This window comes from Geotrypetes seraphini, chromosome 16, assembly GCF_902459505.1.
Source record: "Geotrypetes seraphini chromosome 16, aGeoSer1.1, whole genome shotgun sequence".
Lineage (NCBI taxonomy): Eukaryota > Metazoa > Chordata > Amphibia > Gymnophiona > Dermophiidae > Geotrypetes > Geotrypetes seraphini.
In genome coordinates this window covers 45,557,587-45,573,503 of record NC_047099.1, presented here as the reverse complement: position 1 = coordinate 45,573,503, position 15,917 = coordinate 45,557,587, and the positions used below count along the sequence as shown (strand labels likewise).

Here is a 15,917-nt window from a genome sequence, read left to right as displayed (position 1 = left end):
GAAGATTCCAGGTTGATCAAAAAAAATGCACTTCTGAGCAAATGAGTGACTGCATTTCAGAACGGATACGTGACAAAGAAACTGGTCAACGCTTTCTATTGAAATCAGTCTGAAGTTTCCAAGCCAGGTTTGATTTTGAGTTAAGCAAATGCATCTGCATCTTCATCTCGACGATGCATCTCACAAAAATAGCTTTGCAAAAACCACAAAAGCAGATCACCCCTTCACTTTATTTTTAAATACTAAAAGCAGATAAGGCAGAGGAAAGGATAACAGATTCTCTATAAGTAAGATTTCCAAGTCATGTCCTGATACTGAGCAGATAGTCAGACTTAAACTCTCCGAAACTAGGTCCCCAGGCCCGGGAAGCTTGTAAGCTGGCTGTCAGGCTCTGCTGATTCTATGCAAGGTTTGAAATGCTAGCAGAGTTTAATTATCGGTACTGGAGTTCAGCTTGGGCTGAATTTAAATCCTGAGGCAGAGGTGGCCTATGATATGCTAAAAAATAACCAACAAATATTCAGAATAAAGCTGCTAATAGTGGAAGGAAACAGGCTGAAAGGCAAGTAACTAACATGGAGTAAAAGACCTCAGTGTTTCAAGGAAACAACCAAGAAACTATATGTTCAGTTATAAACTGCCATACAAAACACATCCCAGGTCAAAAAACTCCATGGAAAAGATTCATAAAGATACAGTTTAAAATACACAAGTTAAACTGCAAAAAAAACAGCAAAAAACTGTAAAAACTTGCACTTATCTTCCATTCATCTCCCACAAGCAGTGGAAATAAATATCCGTTGCTCCAATACGGAACCAAAGAATGAACTCAGTATTCCCGACAGGCCCTGTTTCGCCTAGTGGCTGCGTCAGGGGAATATCTTTAGAAAGAGAGCAACTGCTTCAAAAAATCTTCCACGGCTTTATTCTGAATATTTGTTGGTTATTTTTTTGATTTTTTTGGATATTCAGCTTGTATACTTTTTGATACTATGATATGCTAAAACATCAGGAAGGTTAAAATTTGGAGACAAGCAGAACATTCCTGATAGTAAAAAGGAGACTACCTAAACTTTTTTCTTAGGCAGGTGACTTTTAGAACAGGCCTGCTTTAACTTCCACCAGGTTTCCAAGGGAAAGCCCAAAATTATATGTGGACACGACATGCCAGCCTTATGGACAGAAAAATGCTTCCACTCTGGAGATACAGTGAATGAAGAATATGGTTACAACCAAAAAGACCCAACACAGCCAGTGTTTCAGTGTCAAATGGCGTCTTCCTCGGGGTGGGGGGTTCTTAAGATGGCTGGAGCCGGCATCTCTTGGGAACTGATTTTCTTTGTGCAGAGGGCCAGCCACTTCAGAGGCCGAGTTTGGAGGTTTTGGAATCAGATTCTGAGAGGTGCTTGTTCCAGACATCATAACCCTTTATTTGGCATTGTTGCTCAGAAGCAGCAAACAGTCCACTCACACCATCCCTACCAAAGCCAACCCCTCCACCCTCCACCCATCCCCGGGCTCCTAGGGGAGACCTGCATCTCCAAATGCCTATTACTTAACACTGTTCCTCTCGCAGAACATCAAGTTACATAAAGCAGCCGTTTCACAATCTGCCGATGAAAGGGTTAAGAGCAAAACCCTGAGGAAGGCACCATTTGACACCGAAACACTGGCCAGGTGGTCCATTTTGGTTGTGATCATATTCTTTGTCGCTGTATTTCTAAAGTGGAAACATCTTTCCATCCCTATGCTTTTGTAATGTTGGATTCCCCACGGGGACTGATTTTCTGTTCAGGTTTTATGCATATACATATCAGGATATTTTATGAAAATGGTAGATTTTAAAATAGACCAGAGAGAATATTTCTTCACTCAACGTGTAATTGAAACTCTGGAATTTGTCGCTGGAGAATATGGTGAAATCAGTTAGCTTAGCAGGGTTTAAAAAAGGTTTGGATAATTTCCTAAAAGAGAAGTCCATAGGCCATTATTGAGATAATTTGGGGAAATCCTAGTTTATAGTAAATGATGGCAGATAAAAAGACCTGAATGGTCCATCCAGTCTGCCCATTATTTATATGCTTTAAAAATAAATGATTAAATTAACTTGTCCACTACTTATTCCTAGGATAAGCAGCATAAAATCTGCTTTACCACTTGGGATCTGGTTGGAAACAGGATCCTGGGCTTGATGGACTCTTCTGGTCTTAAAGCCTTACATCTGCACCTAAATCACTGCCTTACTCTGGAAATGCCTTTTCACCCCACCCCAAACATTTTCAGGTCTAAAGTGAGAAGACTATTTTGTTCTAAAGTAGAGGACTTCAGTCAGGAGCCAGAGCCATCTCTTGTGGATGCTAAAACTCAACACATTCACAGAGCTGACATCTGAGTCCTTCCCAGTCTAGGGGACGGAATGGGTAGACTGGTATCCTACTACGGGAACTCACTGGAGATGCCGAACTGAGATCTACTCTTCCTATCTTCTATAAACTGGTTTTGGACTGCTCTTTAGGACTTTTCTGGGATGGGCCTTGTGGGGAGCATTTCCTTGGAATGCTGTCTTGGGATCCTGGGAATTTACAGCCATAAATCAATAACTTTAATGTAATGTAATGTAATTTATTTCTTATATACTGCTAAACTCCGTTAGGATTCTAAGCGGTTTACAGAAAAATAGACAATAGGGTACATTAAAATTATAAGTAAAACTTTAAGTACCTGAATATCAGGTAACACTTTCCTGCTTTTGTAAATTTAGTTAAGAGCTAATTTTCAAAGCACTTCAGCCACACAAAGTACAATAGGCTGCTGTGAAAAGGAACCCCAAAATCTTTTACAATAAAATGCAAAAGAAAAACATTTTCTATAGAGAAAAGCAATGTGAATCCATCTTACGCAAAAATGAAACCCCAAACTTCATTTATGATCAGTAAAATCTGTGTTTTCTCCTCGTTTTTCTCCCCATACCTCTGTTAAGCACCATCTTCTTCAACTATCAACCCATGGATTTAATGACGCTTTTGACTTTTGTGAGAAGGAATTGTGGTAACCTTACATCAGGGATAGTCGGAGAACATTTACCATTTATTCCAAGCTACGCCTACGTGTCACTGCCCTGCCAGGAACCACAAAAATAGTGACATGGGACCCTGCTCACCAGGGACCCCACTGAGAACATCGTTAAAGAAAGGGGTGGCAGCAGCCCTGGAGCCTTTACTGGCCTGCATGACCCCAGTAGCATAAAAGAACCTTTGCTCCTTCGATTTGGACCTGCCATTTGTCCCCGTAAAGTCCCCCTTGGTCTTAGAAAGTGATTTAAATCATGAACATGCCGAAGTAGGACCTGGTTCCGTCTTTGATCCGTACGATGTGCTTACTGGGCACTTTGACAAAAAGTTCCTCCTCCTCCTCTAGGAGGACGATTCCAGCCAGGAAGCTGTTGTCCCACCACTGGTCCGAGTCCTTTCTGTTGCAGTAAGGCTTGTTATTCACCATCAGGGCCATCTCCTGGGGGTAGCTGGGAATCTTTTTGTAGATCCCATGAATCAGTATTAGCGACTCCTTGTTATGAGACTCACATTTCAGCTCTCCGAACTGGATCTTTGAGTATATGAAGTAGTGACCTGGTTTACGGCAGTGAAAATGTCCATTTCTGTAATCGACCTGGTGAAGGAAAGCAAGCCCTTGCTTATGTTCCCAGAGCAGCGCCTCTTCGCCTGAGGTGTTCTGTGTGTAAACTGCGCCTGGAAGAAAGCAGATATTTATCAACTGAAACATTTTCACCTTCCCACCAGGAACCCCTTGGAGGAATAGGAGCCAGCTCCATGGGTGCTTCAGCACCCTCAATCTCTGGAAAACCCCCGCCTCCTTGACTATGTGTAGAGAGAGGTAATTTCAGCAAAGCCTTTGATACAGTTCCTCATAGGAGGCTGCTGAACAAACTTGAAGGGCTGAAGTTAGGACCCAAAGTGGTGAACTGGGTCAGAAACTGGCTGTCGGACAGACGCCAGAGGGTGGTGGTTAATGGAAGTCGCTCGAAGGAAGGAAAGGTGACTAGTGGAGTCCCTCAGGGTTCGGTGCTGGGGCCAATCCTGTTCAATATGTTTGTGAGTGACATTGCTGAAGGGTTAGAAGGAAAAGTGTGCCTTTTTGCAGATGATACCAAGATTTGTAACAGAGTAGACACCGAAGAGGGAGTGGAAAATATGAAAAAGGATCTGCAAAAGTTAGAGGAATGGTCTAATGCCTGGCAACTAAAATTCAATGCAAAGAAATGCAGAGTAATGCATTTGGGGATTAATAATAGGAAGGAACCGTATATGCTGGGAGGAGAGAAGCTGATATGCACGGACGGGGAGAGGGACCTTGGGGTGATAGTGTCCGAAGATCTAAAGGCGAAAAAAACAGTGTGACAAGGCAGTGGCGGCTGCCAGAAGGATGCTGGGCTGTATAAAGAGAGGCGTAGTCAGTAGAAGGAAGAAGGTGTTGATGCCCCTGTACAGGTCATTGGTAAGGCCCCACTTGGAGTATTGTGTTCAGTTTTGGAGACAGTATCTGGCGAAGGATATAAGAAGACTTGAAGCGGTCCAGAGGAGGGCAACGAAAATGATAGGAGGCTTGCGCCAGAAGACGTATGAGGAGAGACTGGAAGCCCTGAATATGTATACCCTAGAGGAAAGGAGAGACAGGGGAGATATGATTCAGACGTTCAAATACTTGAAGGGTATTAACGTAGAACAGAATCTTTTCCAGAGAAAGGAAAATGGTAAAACCAGAGGACATAATTTGAGGTTGAGGGGTGGTAGATTCAGGGGCAATGTTAGGAAATTCTACTTTATGGAGAGGGTAGTGGATGCCTGGAATGCGCTCCCGAGAGAGGTGGTGGAGATTAAAACTGTGACTGAGTTCAAAGAAGCGTGGGATGAACACAGAAGATTTAGAATCAGAAAATAATATTAAATATTGAACTAAGGCCAGTACTGGGCAGACCTGCACCGTGTGTGTCTGTGTATAGCCGTTTGGTGGAGGATGGGCTGGGGAGGGCTTCAATGGCTGGGAGGATGGAGATGGGTCTGTAAGAAATTTCAGTGGCACTATTCAGCAAGGAAGGGTGGGTGGGGTTTTAGAGGAACTAAAGCGGAGATCTTGGCTTTATCCTATTTAAGACTGGAAAATACACAAGACGAGGATGGAAAGGAGACAGAGCTGCATAGGAAGAGATCCCTTGCAGGCTGCTAGGATCAGTGTGGACAGAATGACTGGATGGGAAGAGTGGTCTTTTCTTCCATCCTGTACTGTGGCTGGCACCTGACTGGATGCGTTGGACTTTTTTCCTGCCGTTATGAACTGTGGTTCTCTGTGTTCTGGGGCTGGATTGTTTCCTTAGCCGTGTGGACAGAAACCCAGGGCACAGCAGGTATGACCAATCTGACATTCTGTGCAATTATATAGATTTTCCCTTGACTTTTACAGGAAATGAAGGTTTTGGTCTTACCTATAACATGTGCTGCCGGTTTTTTTTCTTCTTTCACTGTCCTGTCTGAAAGAAATAAAGTGAAACAGGCTTGTGATGCTCTGATACAGCAGAGGAGGAAATAGTGGTTGGGCCATTTGGCCTTTATCTGCCATCACGTTTCTACTAATAACAATCTTTGGACGCCTTTAGAATAAACCACAAAGTGCCAGTAACACATCCAAACACTGGTGCAATCACAGAACCAAAATCCCAAGCGAGCACCAAACTGCCAATGAAATAACTTCCTAATCAACCAGCGATGCAGCTGAGGTCCAAAACCCGGCGCTGCACTATTCAAAGTGATAACACCTGGAACATCACAACTTGAGCACACTCTTGGCCACCAGCTACTACATTTGCCAAACTGGCACATTAATTCACTCTTGCACTCTGACCTTGAAGGTCTCGGGCGAGAGAAGAAAGGAGCCTGTCATGAGACTTTCATGTTGGAAAAAACGGGGTGTTTCCACTTACCCTGGACCACCTTTGCTACACTGGAGTTTATTCCATCCTGAAATATAGAATGGTTTAAAAGTCTTTTAATAAGTTTGTATGCATACAAGTTGGTACACATATGTACACAAACACGGTGACACACTGGCACACATGCTAATGCTCCCCTGCATACACCAGTGCACATGTGTACGCAAACACGGCACGCTGGCGTACATGTTTGCACATGCTAATGCTCCCACGCATACACCAGTGCACATGTGTACGCAAGCATGGTGACACAATGGCGTACATGTTTGCACATGCTAATGCTCCCACACATACACCAGTGCACATGTGTACGCAAGCATGGTGACACAATGGCGTACATGCTTGCACATGCTAATGCTCCCATGCATACACCAGTGCACATGTGTACACAAACACAGCAGCACGCTGGCACGCATGCTAATGCTCCCACCATACACCAGTGCACATGTGTACACAAACACAGCAGCACGCTGGCGTACATGCTTGCACATGCTAATGCTCCCATGGATACACCAGTGCACATGTGTATGCAAACACGGTGACAAGCTGGCGTGCATGCTAATGCTCCACGCACACTAGTGCACATATTTATACAAACACAGCAGCACGCTGGTGTACATGCTTGCACATGCTAATGCTCCCACGCATACACCAGTGCACATGTGTACGCAAACACAATACTTACATGCACACAATGATATTCAAAAGCAGTTATGTTGTCAGCAATAAACAAACACCTTTTTGACCACATTGGCATGTATAAATTGAACGCACTGTACATGGCAATGGACCAAAAGGAATAACTTCCGACAGAATGGAAAACCTGATCTGAGAGATTTCTGTATTGCGTGTGCAAGTTTACCCAAGAGTTTCTGTGGTATACAAAAGGGTTAAGATGAATGGTGTACTGGAGAGGGATTGGGAGCATTTCAGGTTAAGGGCCTCTAGGCCAGGGTTGCCCAACGTTGGTCCTTAAGGGCCGCAATTCAGTTGGTTTTCAAAATTTCCCCAGTGAATTTGCATAAGATCTACAGTTTCTGCATGCACTGCTTTCATTGTATGCAAATAGCTCTCATGCATATTCCATCCAGAATGTGCCCTCTTTCTCTACCTCCTTCCATCAAGCATCTTCCCCTCTCGCTTTCCTCCACTTTCATTCAGTGTCTGCCCACTCTTTCTCACCACTTCTGTCCAGAATCTGCTCCCCCTCTCTTCTATCCCCACTAACATTCAATGTCTGCCCTTTCTCTCTCTCCATCCACCCCACTGTTCCTCTTTCTCTCTCCCTCCACCATCCTTCTATGCAGTATCTTACTTCTCTCTCCCTCCATCCCACCTCCACCCAGTATCCTTCCCCCTTACCTTCCAAACCAACAGCAGCGGTAGTACACTTATATGCAGCCATTGTGGGATCTTCATGCATTCTCCTGCGGCTTCCGGCTTTGTGCTGGAAGAAGGAAGTGACGTAGGAGGGGGTGGACTGGAAGTCGCGGGGGGAGTGCCCAAAGATCCCACACTGGCTTTATTTAAGATTACTACCACTGCTGCTAGTTTGGGAAAGCAGTGTCGGAGGCAAAGAAGGGCAGAAGGTGCTGGTGTGCCGGCTGTACAACCCTCCCCACCCCAAAACCTAGTGCTTGCACTCGGGGTGAGCCACTGGGCCCAGAAGGAGGCTACTAAAATGGTTGCTGGCCTTCATCATAACACTACAGGGACAGACTTAAAGATTTCAATACATATACCAGTGTGTCTCAAACTTTCTCGACCTGGGGCACACTAAAGGTAGTGGCCATGGCTTGAGGCACCCAGAAGTGTGCGGACTTCGCCATGATGACATCACGCATATGTGTGGAACGAAACGGGGGCAAAACAAACCCACAAACACAAATATGCAAAAGACAGAATGGAATTGTCCAGATCAGAATGATGTGCACCAATAAAAGTGTCCTCCAATTCACCTGATAATATAAGAATCTTTATTCATCCAATAGCACAATGATACATCCAACGACTCAATGACTCGACATGTACATGTTTTGGCCAACAGGCCTGCTTCAGGAGTCTTAAGAACCACCAATGATAATGTCTGGAATGTGCTTCCACTCTGATAGATTTTGCCAGGCTTCAAAGTGGAAGCACATTCCAGACATTATCATTGGTGGTTCTTAAGACTCCTGAAGCAGGCCTGTTGGCCAAAACATGTACATGTCGAGTCATTGAGTCGTTGGATGTATCATTGTGCTATTGGATGAATAAAGATTCTTATATTATCAGATGAATTGGAGGACACTTTTATTGGTGCACATCATTCTGATCTGGACAATTCCATTCTGTCTTTTGCATATCACGCATATGTGTGAAATCATGTCAACATCTGTGCATTGTCAGAGGGATGCCAGTAGGGGGTGCCAGCAGGGAAGAGAGAAGGAGAGGCACTGGAGCCAGCTGATTGCCTACAGCAGTGTTTCTCATCTACTTCAAGCTAATTACCCCCTAAGTCTAACAAATATCAACTGAGTACTGCAACCACAGACCTCCTTAGGCCCAGCCAAGCTCTGTCCCAGATCCCATCCCCTTTACTAATTGTAATGCAATTTTTTTCCATTCATTTTTCATATACATACACAATATACACAGATATAAATTCTCAAATGTAAATGAAAGGAAATTCTGCAATGAGAGGGCATAGGATGAAGTGAAGAAGCGACAGGCTCAGGAGTAATCTAAGGAAATATTTTTTTGCAGAAAGGGTGGTAGATGTGTGGAACAGTCTCCCGGAGGTAGTGGTGGAGACAGGGACTGTGTCTGAATTCAGGAAAGTGTGGGACAGTCACGTGGTATCTCTTAGAGAGAGGAGGAGATCGTGGATGGGCCATTTGGCTTTTATCTGCTGTCATATTTCTGTGTTTCTAAAAATATCTGATAACCAGGAAGGAAGAGATGTTTTGTTTAGGGGTTTTTTGGTGTTTTTTTTTTTTTTTTTTTTACAGAAAGCATCATTTGTTGTATTTTATAAAAATCTATGCCGCGCTAGCAGCTATCTTTCAAACCTCTCCCCCATTCCAAGACCTGAACATTTTCTTTGGCAGCATTTTAGAATTTGACAGCTAACAGATCTCTCGCTAAACTGGTGTCTGGAAGTGCCAGGACCTCAAGGTAGTTTGCATGCTTTGGATTTTTCAGTGTCAAATAATATTTTTTCTGAAGGCTTTTTTAAGACTTACAAGAGACAAAAACTCATTGCAGCTCCACACAAGTTTTCCTCTGCAGCAGAACCATGCAAAAATAGCACGTTCTAAGCTAATTGGGCCCTCTTTGGTCTGACCACTTTGGGGTGCCTTTTATTACTTGGGTTGTGATGTTTGCACCACTTTATGGAGAGGTCATTGAAGCAGCTTTGAAAGGTTCTCCAAATTTGAGGGATCGGAATGTGTATCCCAGGATTCCTGACCTGTAATTTTAAGGGGAACTCTACCTCCCAATATGGGTAGTTACCGTATATTAGGAAAAGAAGAAAAATCCGCAGACTGTTCATGAGGAAATGGAGCAGAGATGGCTGAAGGGGGTCATAATATATCAGAACCAGTAGCCTCATTCTATGATCAGAGCTGTGGTTTGCAGGGTTTTCTTTTGTCCCAGAGAGTTACAAGATATCTTTGTTGATTGGTTACCTGCACATTGAAAGAATAATATACGCCTGGGTCTGATTATAGTTATGCTGTGTTTGATCAGCTAACTAATCGAGACTTCTGATTGACACCTGGGGCTCAAGTCTCCCTTTCCTTTGGCCAACCCAGCTCGTTTCCCTGCTTATGTTAGGAACCCACTGGAAGTCTGTGTTGCTGGTTAACATTGTCATGAGGTTACCAAAAAATTTGGAAAGGGATGACGTAATTTTGAGACAAAGCTGGTCCAGTTCAACCTGCTTTTTAACAAGGAGTCTTATAATTGTCCCTGTATGATAAACACTTAGCCAGCTAAACATTAATATTCAGCGGAAGATGACTGATTGGCTGGATAGATCCACATTGAGTTTCCAGGTTTGCCATCAATTGCTGCTTAGATATACTTTACTGATCTGGGAAGACACGGGATGAGAATGGAGACCTGATGATCACCTGAGACATCCCCCAGCTGGATGCAAGAAAGCCAGATAGCATGGTAAGGGAGAAAAACACCAGGACGACATTGATCAGAGGTGTTGGCGTCAAGGAAGAAATGTGGTCAGAGACCAAAGAGCTCCCTATTGTTTTTGGAACTAGAGGCCTCGTTCGGAAGACTTTCCAAGCACACCTGTTGAAATTGCCTGTACATGTAACTTCTTAGAAACGCCAGAGGGAAACTCTCGTTAGAACAATGCAAGGACTACAGTGAGCTTTAACAGTAAATTTGAAAGACTGCAATCATTCTTCGCCTACTCTGGCTTAGCCGTCAAATTTGCAATGGCCCATCTAGCACAGAATCCTGTTTCCACAGTGGCCAATCCAGTTCAAAACGGAACTTGAGAAAAGCCGGCAGAGGCAGATGGGGGTCCATTGATCCTAGCACCAATGGTGGAAAGTCTGAATCATCAACACCCAGCAAGTAGCATAATGCTTCAGTTTCTCTTTTGCAGGGTTGAACAGTGAAGACTCTTTAATAACTAACTAATCCCAGAATCCCACTTGACACCAATGTCAATGCCAAACCAATGGGAGTGTGTGATGCAGCCTCAGCACCCTGAGGCTGTGGGTTCAAATCCCTGGGCAATCCCCCTCATTACCCATGTGACTCCTTTGCTTTTGAGTCTCCATTGGTTCCCGGTTTATCTCGGTTTAAATGTATATGTATTATTTTTTAAATTTTATATGGTGTTTTCTTTCCTCTTCTATGGAATGTCTAGAGTTTCATATGCGAGAGGCACTCAACGATTTAAATTTTCTCTCCCTTCTAGGAAAGGAATTAAAGGAGTCAAGAATTTCAGCCTTTCTCTGGCTTTTAAATTTCACCAATTATGAGGTGTCTCGGCTCTTTTCAATCTTTTCGGAAATCTTTAAAATCTTAATTTAGTTCATGTGAAATGGCCTTGGAATCCCAGTGAAAATGATCAGACTTAAATGGATGACTTAGAAAGGACCAAATACTTCAAAGGTTCATTGAAAAATCTCCAGACAGCAAATAATTTGTGAAAAAATGTAACCACCCCTTATCTTGCAATTACAAAACTGTAGCAGGGTACAAGGACCATCTGGAACAAATCGGAAGATAAATGGTGGTTACATTTTTCATGAGTTACTGGAGGGTGTTTGATGGATCTATGAAGTATTTTGTCCTTTCTAAGTCATTTTGACTGGGATTCGGAAGCCATTTTTCCTCTGTACATGAACAATTGAATTAGGGCATTTTTGAATACGTGCACTGAATTCTATTCAAGTGGGATTCTGGTGATGACTCTCCCTGGTCTACTTGGCTAACAATTTTTGATGGGCTTTCCATAAAGAAAAGAGTCATATACTGAAATAGTGGAACCCAAGGGCAGATATAAAAACACCCTCCTGGACTCCATGTAAAGAGCATCGTTTTTTCCTGGCAGCTAAGGATCCTCTTAAATTACTGTTATCAGCCCTGTATCCCACTATTTACTGCATCCAGAGGACTCTCTTTTGATAAACACCATCAATGACTCTGGACTCGGAACCTTGTTTCCCATACTTTGAGCATTAGTATATACTGCTTTCCAGACATTGTCCCCTTTTCCTATTTGTGTAGAGAGATTTAGTGATTCAGTTAGCCGAGAGCTTATATTCACCGGGGGGCTTGGAACGATTCTAGTTTAAAGCCCTCTTCAGTAGGTTAGCCAGTTTGTTGCTGAAGACACTTCTGCCTTTCTTTGATGGATGCATACCATCCCTGCTTAGAAGCCCTTGGAAAATCATCCCAAGATCTGGGAAGCTGAAATTTTTTGACAACACCATCATTGCAGCCACGCATTCATCTCCAGGATGCAAGCTTCTCTGCCTTAGCCTTTACCCTAGATGAGAAGGATTGACAAGAAGACCACCTGCACACCTGACTACTTCACCTTCTCTTCCAGAACTACAAAGCCACTTTTGATACATTTGCGTTCAATTCTGGTTTCAAGTTTATTTAAATTCTTTGATTTACTCGCATACTCCAAATCCACTAGAAAAGGTTCAAAGAAGAGCAACCAAGATGGTAAAGGGGATGGAACTCCTCTAGTATGAGGAAAGACTAAAACGGTTAGGGCTCTTCATCTTGGAAAGGAGAGGGCTGAGGGGAGATAGGATTGAAGTCTACAAAATCCAGAGTGGAGTAGAACAGGTACAAGTGGATCGATTTTTCGCTCCGTCAAAAATTCCAAAGACTAGGGGACACTCGATGAAGTTACAGGGAAATACTTTTAAAACCAATAGGAGGGAATTTGTTTTTACTCAGAGAATAGTTAAGCTCTGGAACGCGTTGCCAGAGGATGTGGTAAGAGCGGGTAGCGTAGCTGGTTTTAAGAAAATTTGGACAAGTTCCTGGAGGAAAAGTCCATAGTTTGTTATTGAGAAAGACACGGGGTAAGCCACTGCTTGCCCTGTATTGGTAGCATGGAATATTGCGACACCTTGGGTTTTGGCCAGATACTAATGACCTGGATTGGCCACCGTGAGAATGGGCTACTGGGCTTGATGGACCATTGGTCTACCCCTCTATTGGACAACTTTCTGCTGGAAAAGGGAATAGAGGGGTATAGATAGAGGATTACCGCACAGGTCCTGGACCTGTTGGGCCGCCGCGTGAGCGGACTGCTGGGCACGATGGACCTCGGGTCTGACCCAGTAGAGGCATTTCTTATGTTCTTATGTTCTTATTGGTCTGACCCAGTAAGGCTATTTTTATGTTCTTATTCTTAAGTTGCTCTTATGAGTATCTGTATCTCTTTCTAAACAAGGGTGCTGAGAATCAAATTACAGGTATTTTGGTCCATACTCCAGTGAGCTTACAAACAAACTGAATGCTGAGTCACATAGAAACTGAGTTTTGAAAGAACTATATGCCTGACTTTAGGTGCTAAGGGCTGGCATCATTTCAGCTATGCTTAGGAGACAAACGGGAGAAATTATCAATGTGGGCTCACATTAAAATAGGTTATTTATACTGTTAACCCAGGTATTAGTAACTAGGTCTCGCTGCATAAAATGGGAGCTATGCTAAAATAGCACACGTTAGAGAAAATAGTACATCTATGTTGATCACTTTCCCTCTTAGTGTGAAGAGTTTCAGTTTCTGGTAACCAGAGTTGATATGAGGCATTATGATATCACAATTGCACCAATAAGAGCCATCCTCATCCGTGATGTCGCAATGGTTGATTGTCAACTTCCCCCCCCCCTTAGTGTGAAAAGTTTCAGTCTCTGGTAAGCAGAGCTAAGATTGTGATGTCATAGTGCCCCATTCCACCAATAAGAGCCAACCTCATCCGTGATGTCGCAATGGTTGATTGTCAACTTCCCCCCCCCCTTAGTGTGAAGAGTTTCAGTCTCTGGTAAGCAGAGCTAAGATTGTGATGTCATAGTGCCCCATTCCACCAATAAGAGCCATCCTCATCCGTGATGTCGCAATGGTTGATTGTCAACTTCCCCCCCCCCCTTAGTGTGAAAAGTTTCAGTCTCTGGTAAGCAGAGCTAAGATTGTGATGTCATAGTGCCCCATTCCACCAATAAGAGCCATCCTCATCCGTGATGTCGCAATGGTTGATTGTCAACTTCCCCCCCCCCCCTTAGTGTGAAGAGTTTCAGTCTCTGGTAAGCAGAGCTAAGATTGTGATGTCATAGTGCCCCATTCCACCAATAAGAGCCATCCTCATCCGTGATGTCGCAATGGTTGATTGTCAACTTCCCCCCCCCCCTTAGTGTGAAGAGTTTCAGTCTCTGGTAAGCAGAGCTAAGATTGTGATGTCATAGTGCCCCATTCCACCAATAAGAGCCAACCTCATCCGTGATGTCGCAATGGTTGATTGTCAACTTCCCCCCCCCCCTTAGTGTGAAGAGTTTCAGTCTCTGGTAAGCAGAGCTAAGATTGTGATGTCATAGTGCCCCATTCCACCAATAAGAGCCATCCTCATCCGTGATGTCGCAATGGTTGATTGTCAACTTCCCCCCCCTTAGTGTGAAGAGTTTCAGTCTCTGGTAAGCAGAGCTAAGATTGTGATGTCATAGTGCCCCATTCCACCAATAAGAGCCAACCTCATCTGTGATGTCACAATGGTTGATTGTCAACTTCCCCCCCCTTAGTGTGAAGAGTTTCAGTCTCTGGTAAGCAGAGCTAAGATTGTGATGTCATAGTGCCCCATTCCACCAATAAGAGCCAACCTCATCCGTGATGTCGCAATGGTTGATTGTCCTATACTTGGTTCACTTTTATTACATACAGCAGTTGTATTCCATTTCTCTTTTCTATAATTAAGGGATCCCGTTAAGATGTGACTAGATCTCACTGCATAAAATGGGACCTGGGCTAGCTAAAATCGTATGAGTTAGTCTCCCATTAAGACCTGCCCCTAATCTGAAGAGTGGAAATTTGTCAGGTTGAGGTTCCTACATCTAGGCCAAGCTATTTTTGCAAAGGTGCTGGAAATGATTAGCTCATGTTTTCCACACTGGCCTGGTCCACTTTTTAAGCTCCGAAAGGGGAAATTTTCACCTATTCGGATGTGGGCTCCTTAATCGTTTGAATATGCACCTGTAAGTTTTGGAGAGAAGCTTCTATACTGTTAATCCTATAGTCATAATGAATTTCAGTTTGAGACATGGATAGAAATCCTTCTGGAAGATACTTGAAATCCCATGAGGCGCTGTTTGAATAGTATTGTGTAAAACTCTAAACCCTTCCCACAGGTCTCCTAAAGCACATGTAAAGACATCGACTCCAGTCCACACTCCCGGTACTACTGAGTGCCAGGGCCGGCAATACTATGGTATGACAGAGATTTCAGCTCGTAAAACAGACTGACACATTCACCACTGTTGGGGAGAATTTTTCTCCTCCTATAGACAGAAAATATTATTCTGACTTTTACTCACAGAAAGCTGAAATGATGCTCTCTCCAGTTCATCCTGGAATTGTTTTAAGAAGTAAGCTTGTACGGCCACTCCCGCAAGTGCCAGCAGTACTAGGAGAGTGAGCACCAGGTAGGCAAGGCTGCAGGACCTCCTCTTCCGCCTCCTCGGAGGCACGAAAGGATAACTTCCAGCTTGTCCATCTACGATAAAGACTGAGGGGTAGACCATGTTGTCTGCCATTCTACTCAGCTGTCGGAGTGTAGGGCGAGAACTGAACCTCAAACACTGCCAAGCAGTCGTTCCTCTGTGAAAACTGATAGGTCAAGACACAGGAGCCTGTGGCATCCTTTCTGAGGACTGGAATTGTAGCAGTGGATCAGACTGATGAGCGGCTGACTCCCACTGCCGAATGAGCCACCCCACGCCCAGAGAGCTCTCCCCACATGCTGTGACCACGGTTTCCTTTCACGTAGCATGCTGTTAGTGAAACGGCACAGACAGGACAGACGGCGCTGTCCCGCCTTCACATGTCCTCAACACTTTTACTCTTTAGGGCAGAAGCTGATGAAGGATGAGAGAGCTGAAGTGGGGGTGTAGTATGCCGAGCTGAGATGCAAATGCCATGGAGATACATATTTATCAGGGCCATACCAAGAGCTGTGCAAAAATTAATTCCCATCCGTAATGTTCACCTTATGGCAGTAGTGCCAGGGTGTGAGTTGTACAGAGTGCGATTCTGGCCCAACATAATCTTGCTCTTTGTCACAATCGATCGTCAACCTTGTTACACAGTGGCCACAACTCAATCAGCCCCGAATCCGAGAAGAGCCAATTAAGGTCTTTCGAACAACATAGTATTGGCACAATAC

General features: G+C 43.9%; 1 protein-coding gene across 1 annotated transcript; it reads right to left on the bottom strand.

Moving 5' to 3' along the window:
- Positions 1–2,749: 2,749 nt before the first annotated feature.
- On the bottom strand, positions 2,750–15,288 carry TNFSF14 (TNF superfamily member 14). The gene is made up of 4 exons (XM_033923998.1): positions 15,070–15,288; positions 5,993–6,029; positions 5,498–5,542; positions 2,750–3,746 (listed from the first exon to the last, which is right to left on the bottom strand). The coding sequence occupies exons 1-4, from the start codon at positions 15,286–15,288 to the stop codon at positions 3,319–3,321; spliced, it is 729 nt and encodes a 242-aa protein (XP_033779889.1). The 3' UTR covers positions 2,750–3,318.
- Positions 15,289–15,917: the final 629 nt, after the last annotated feature.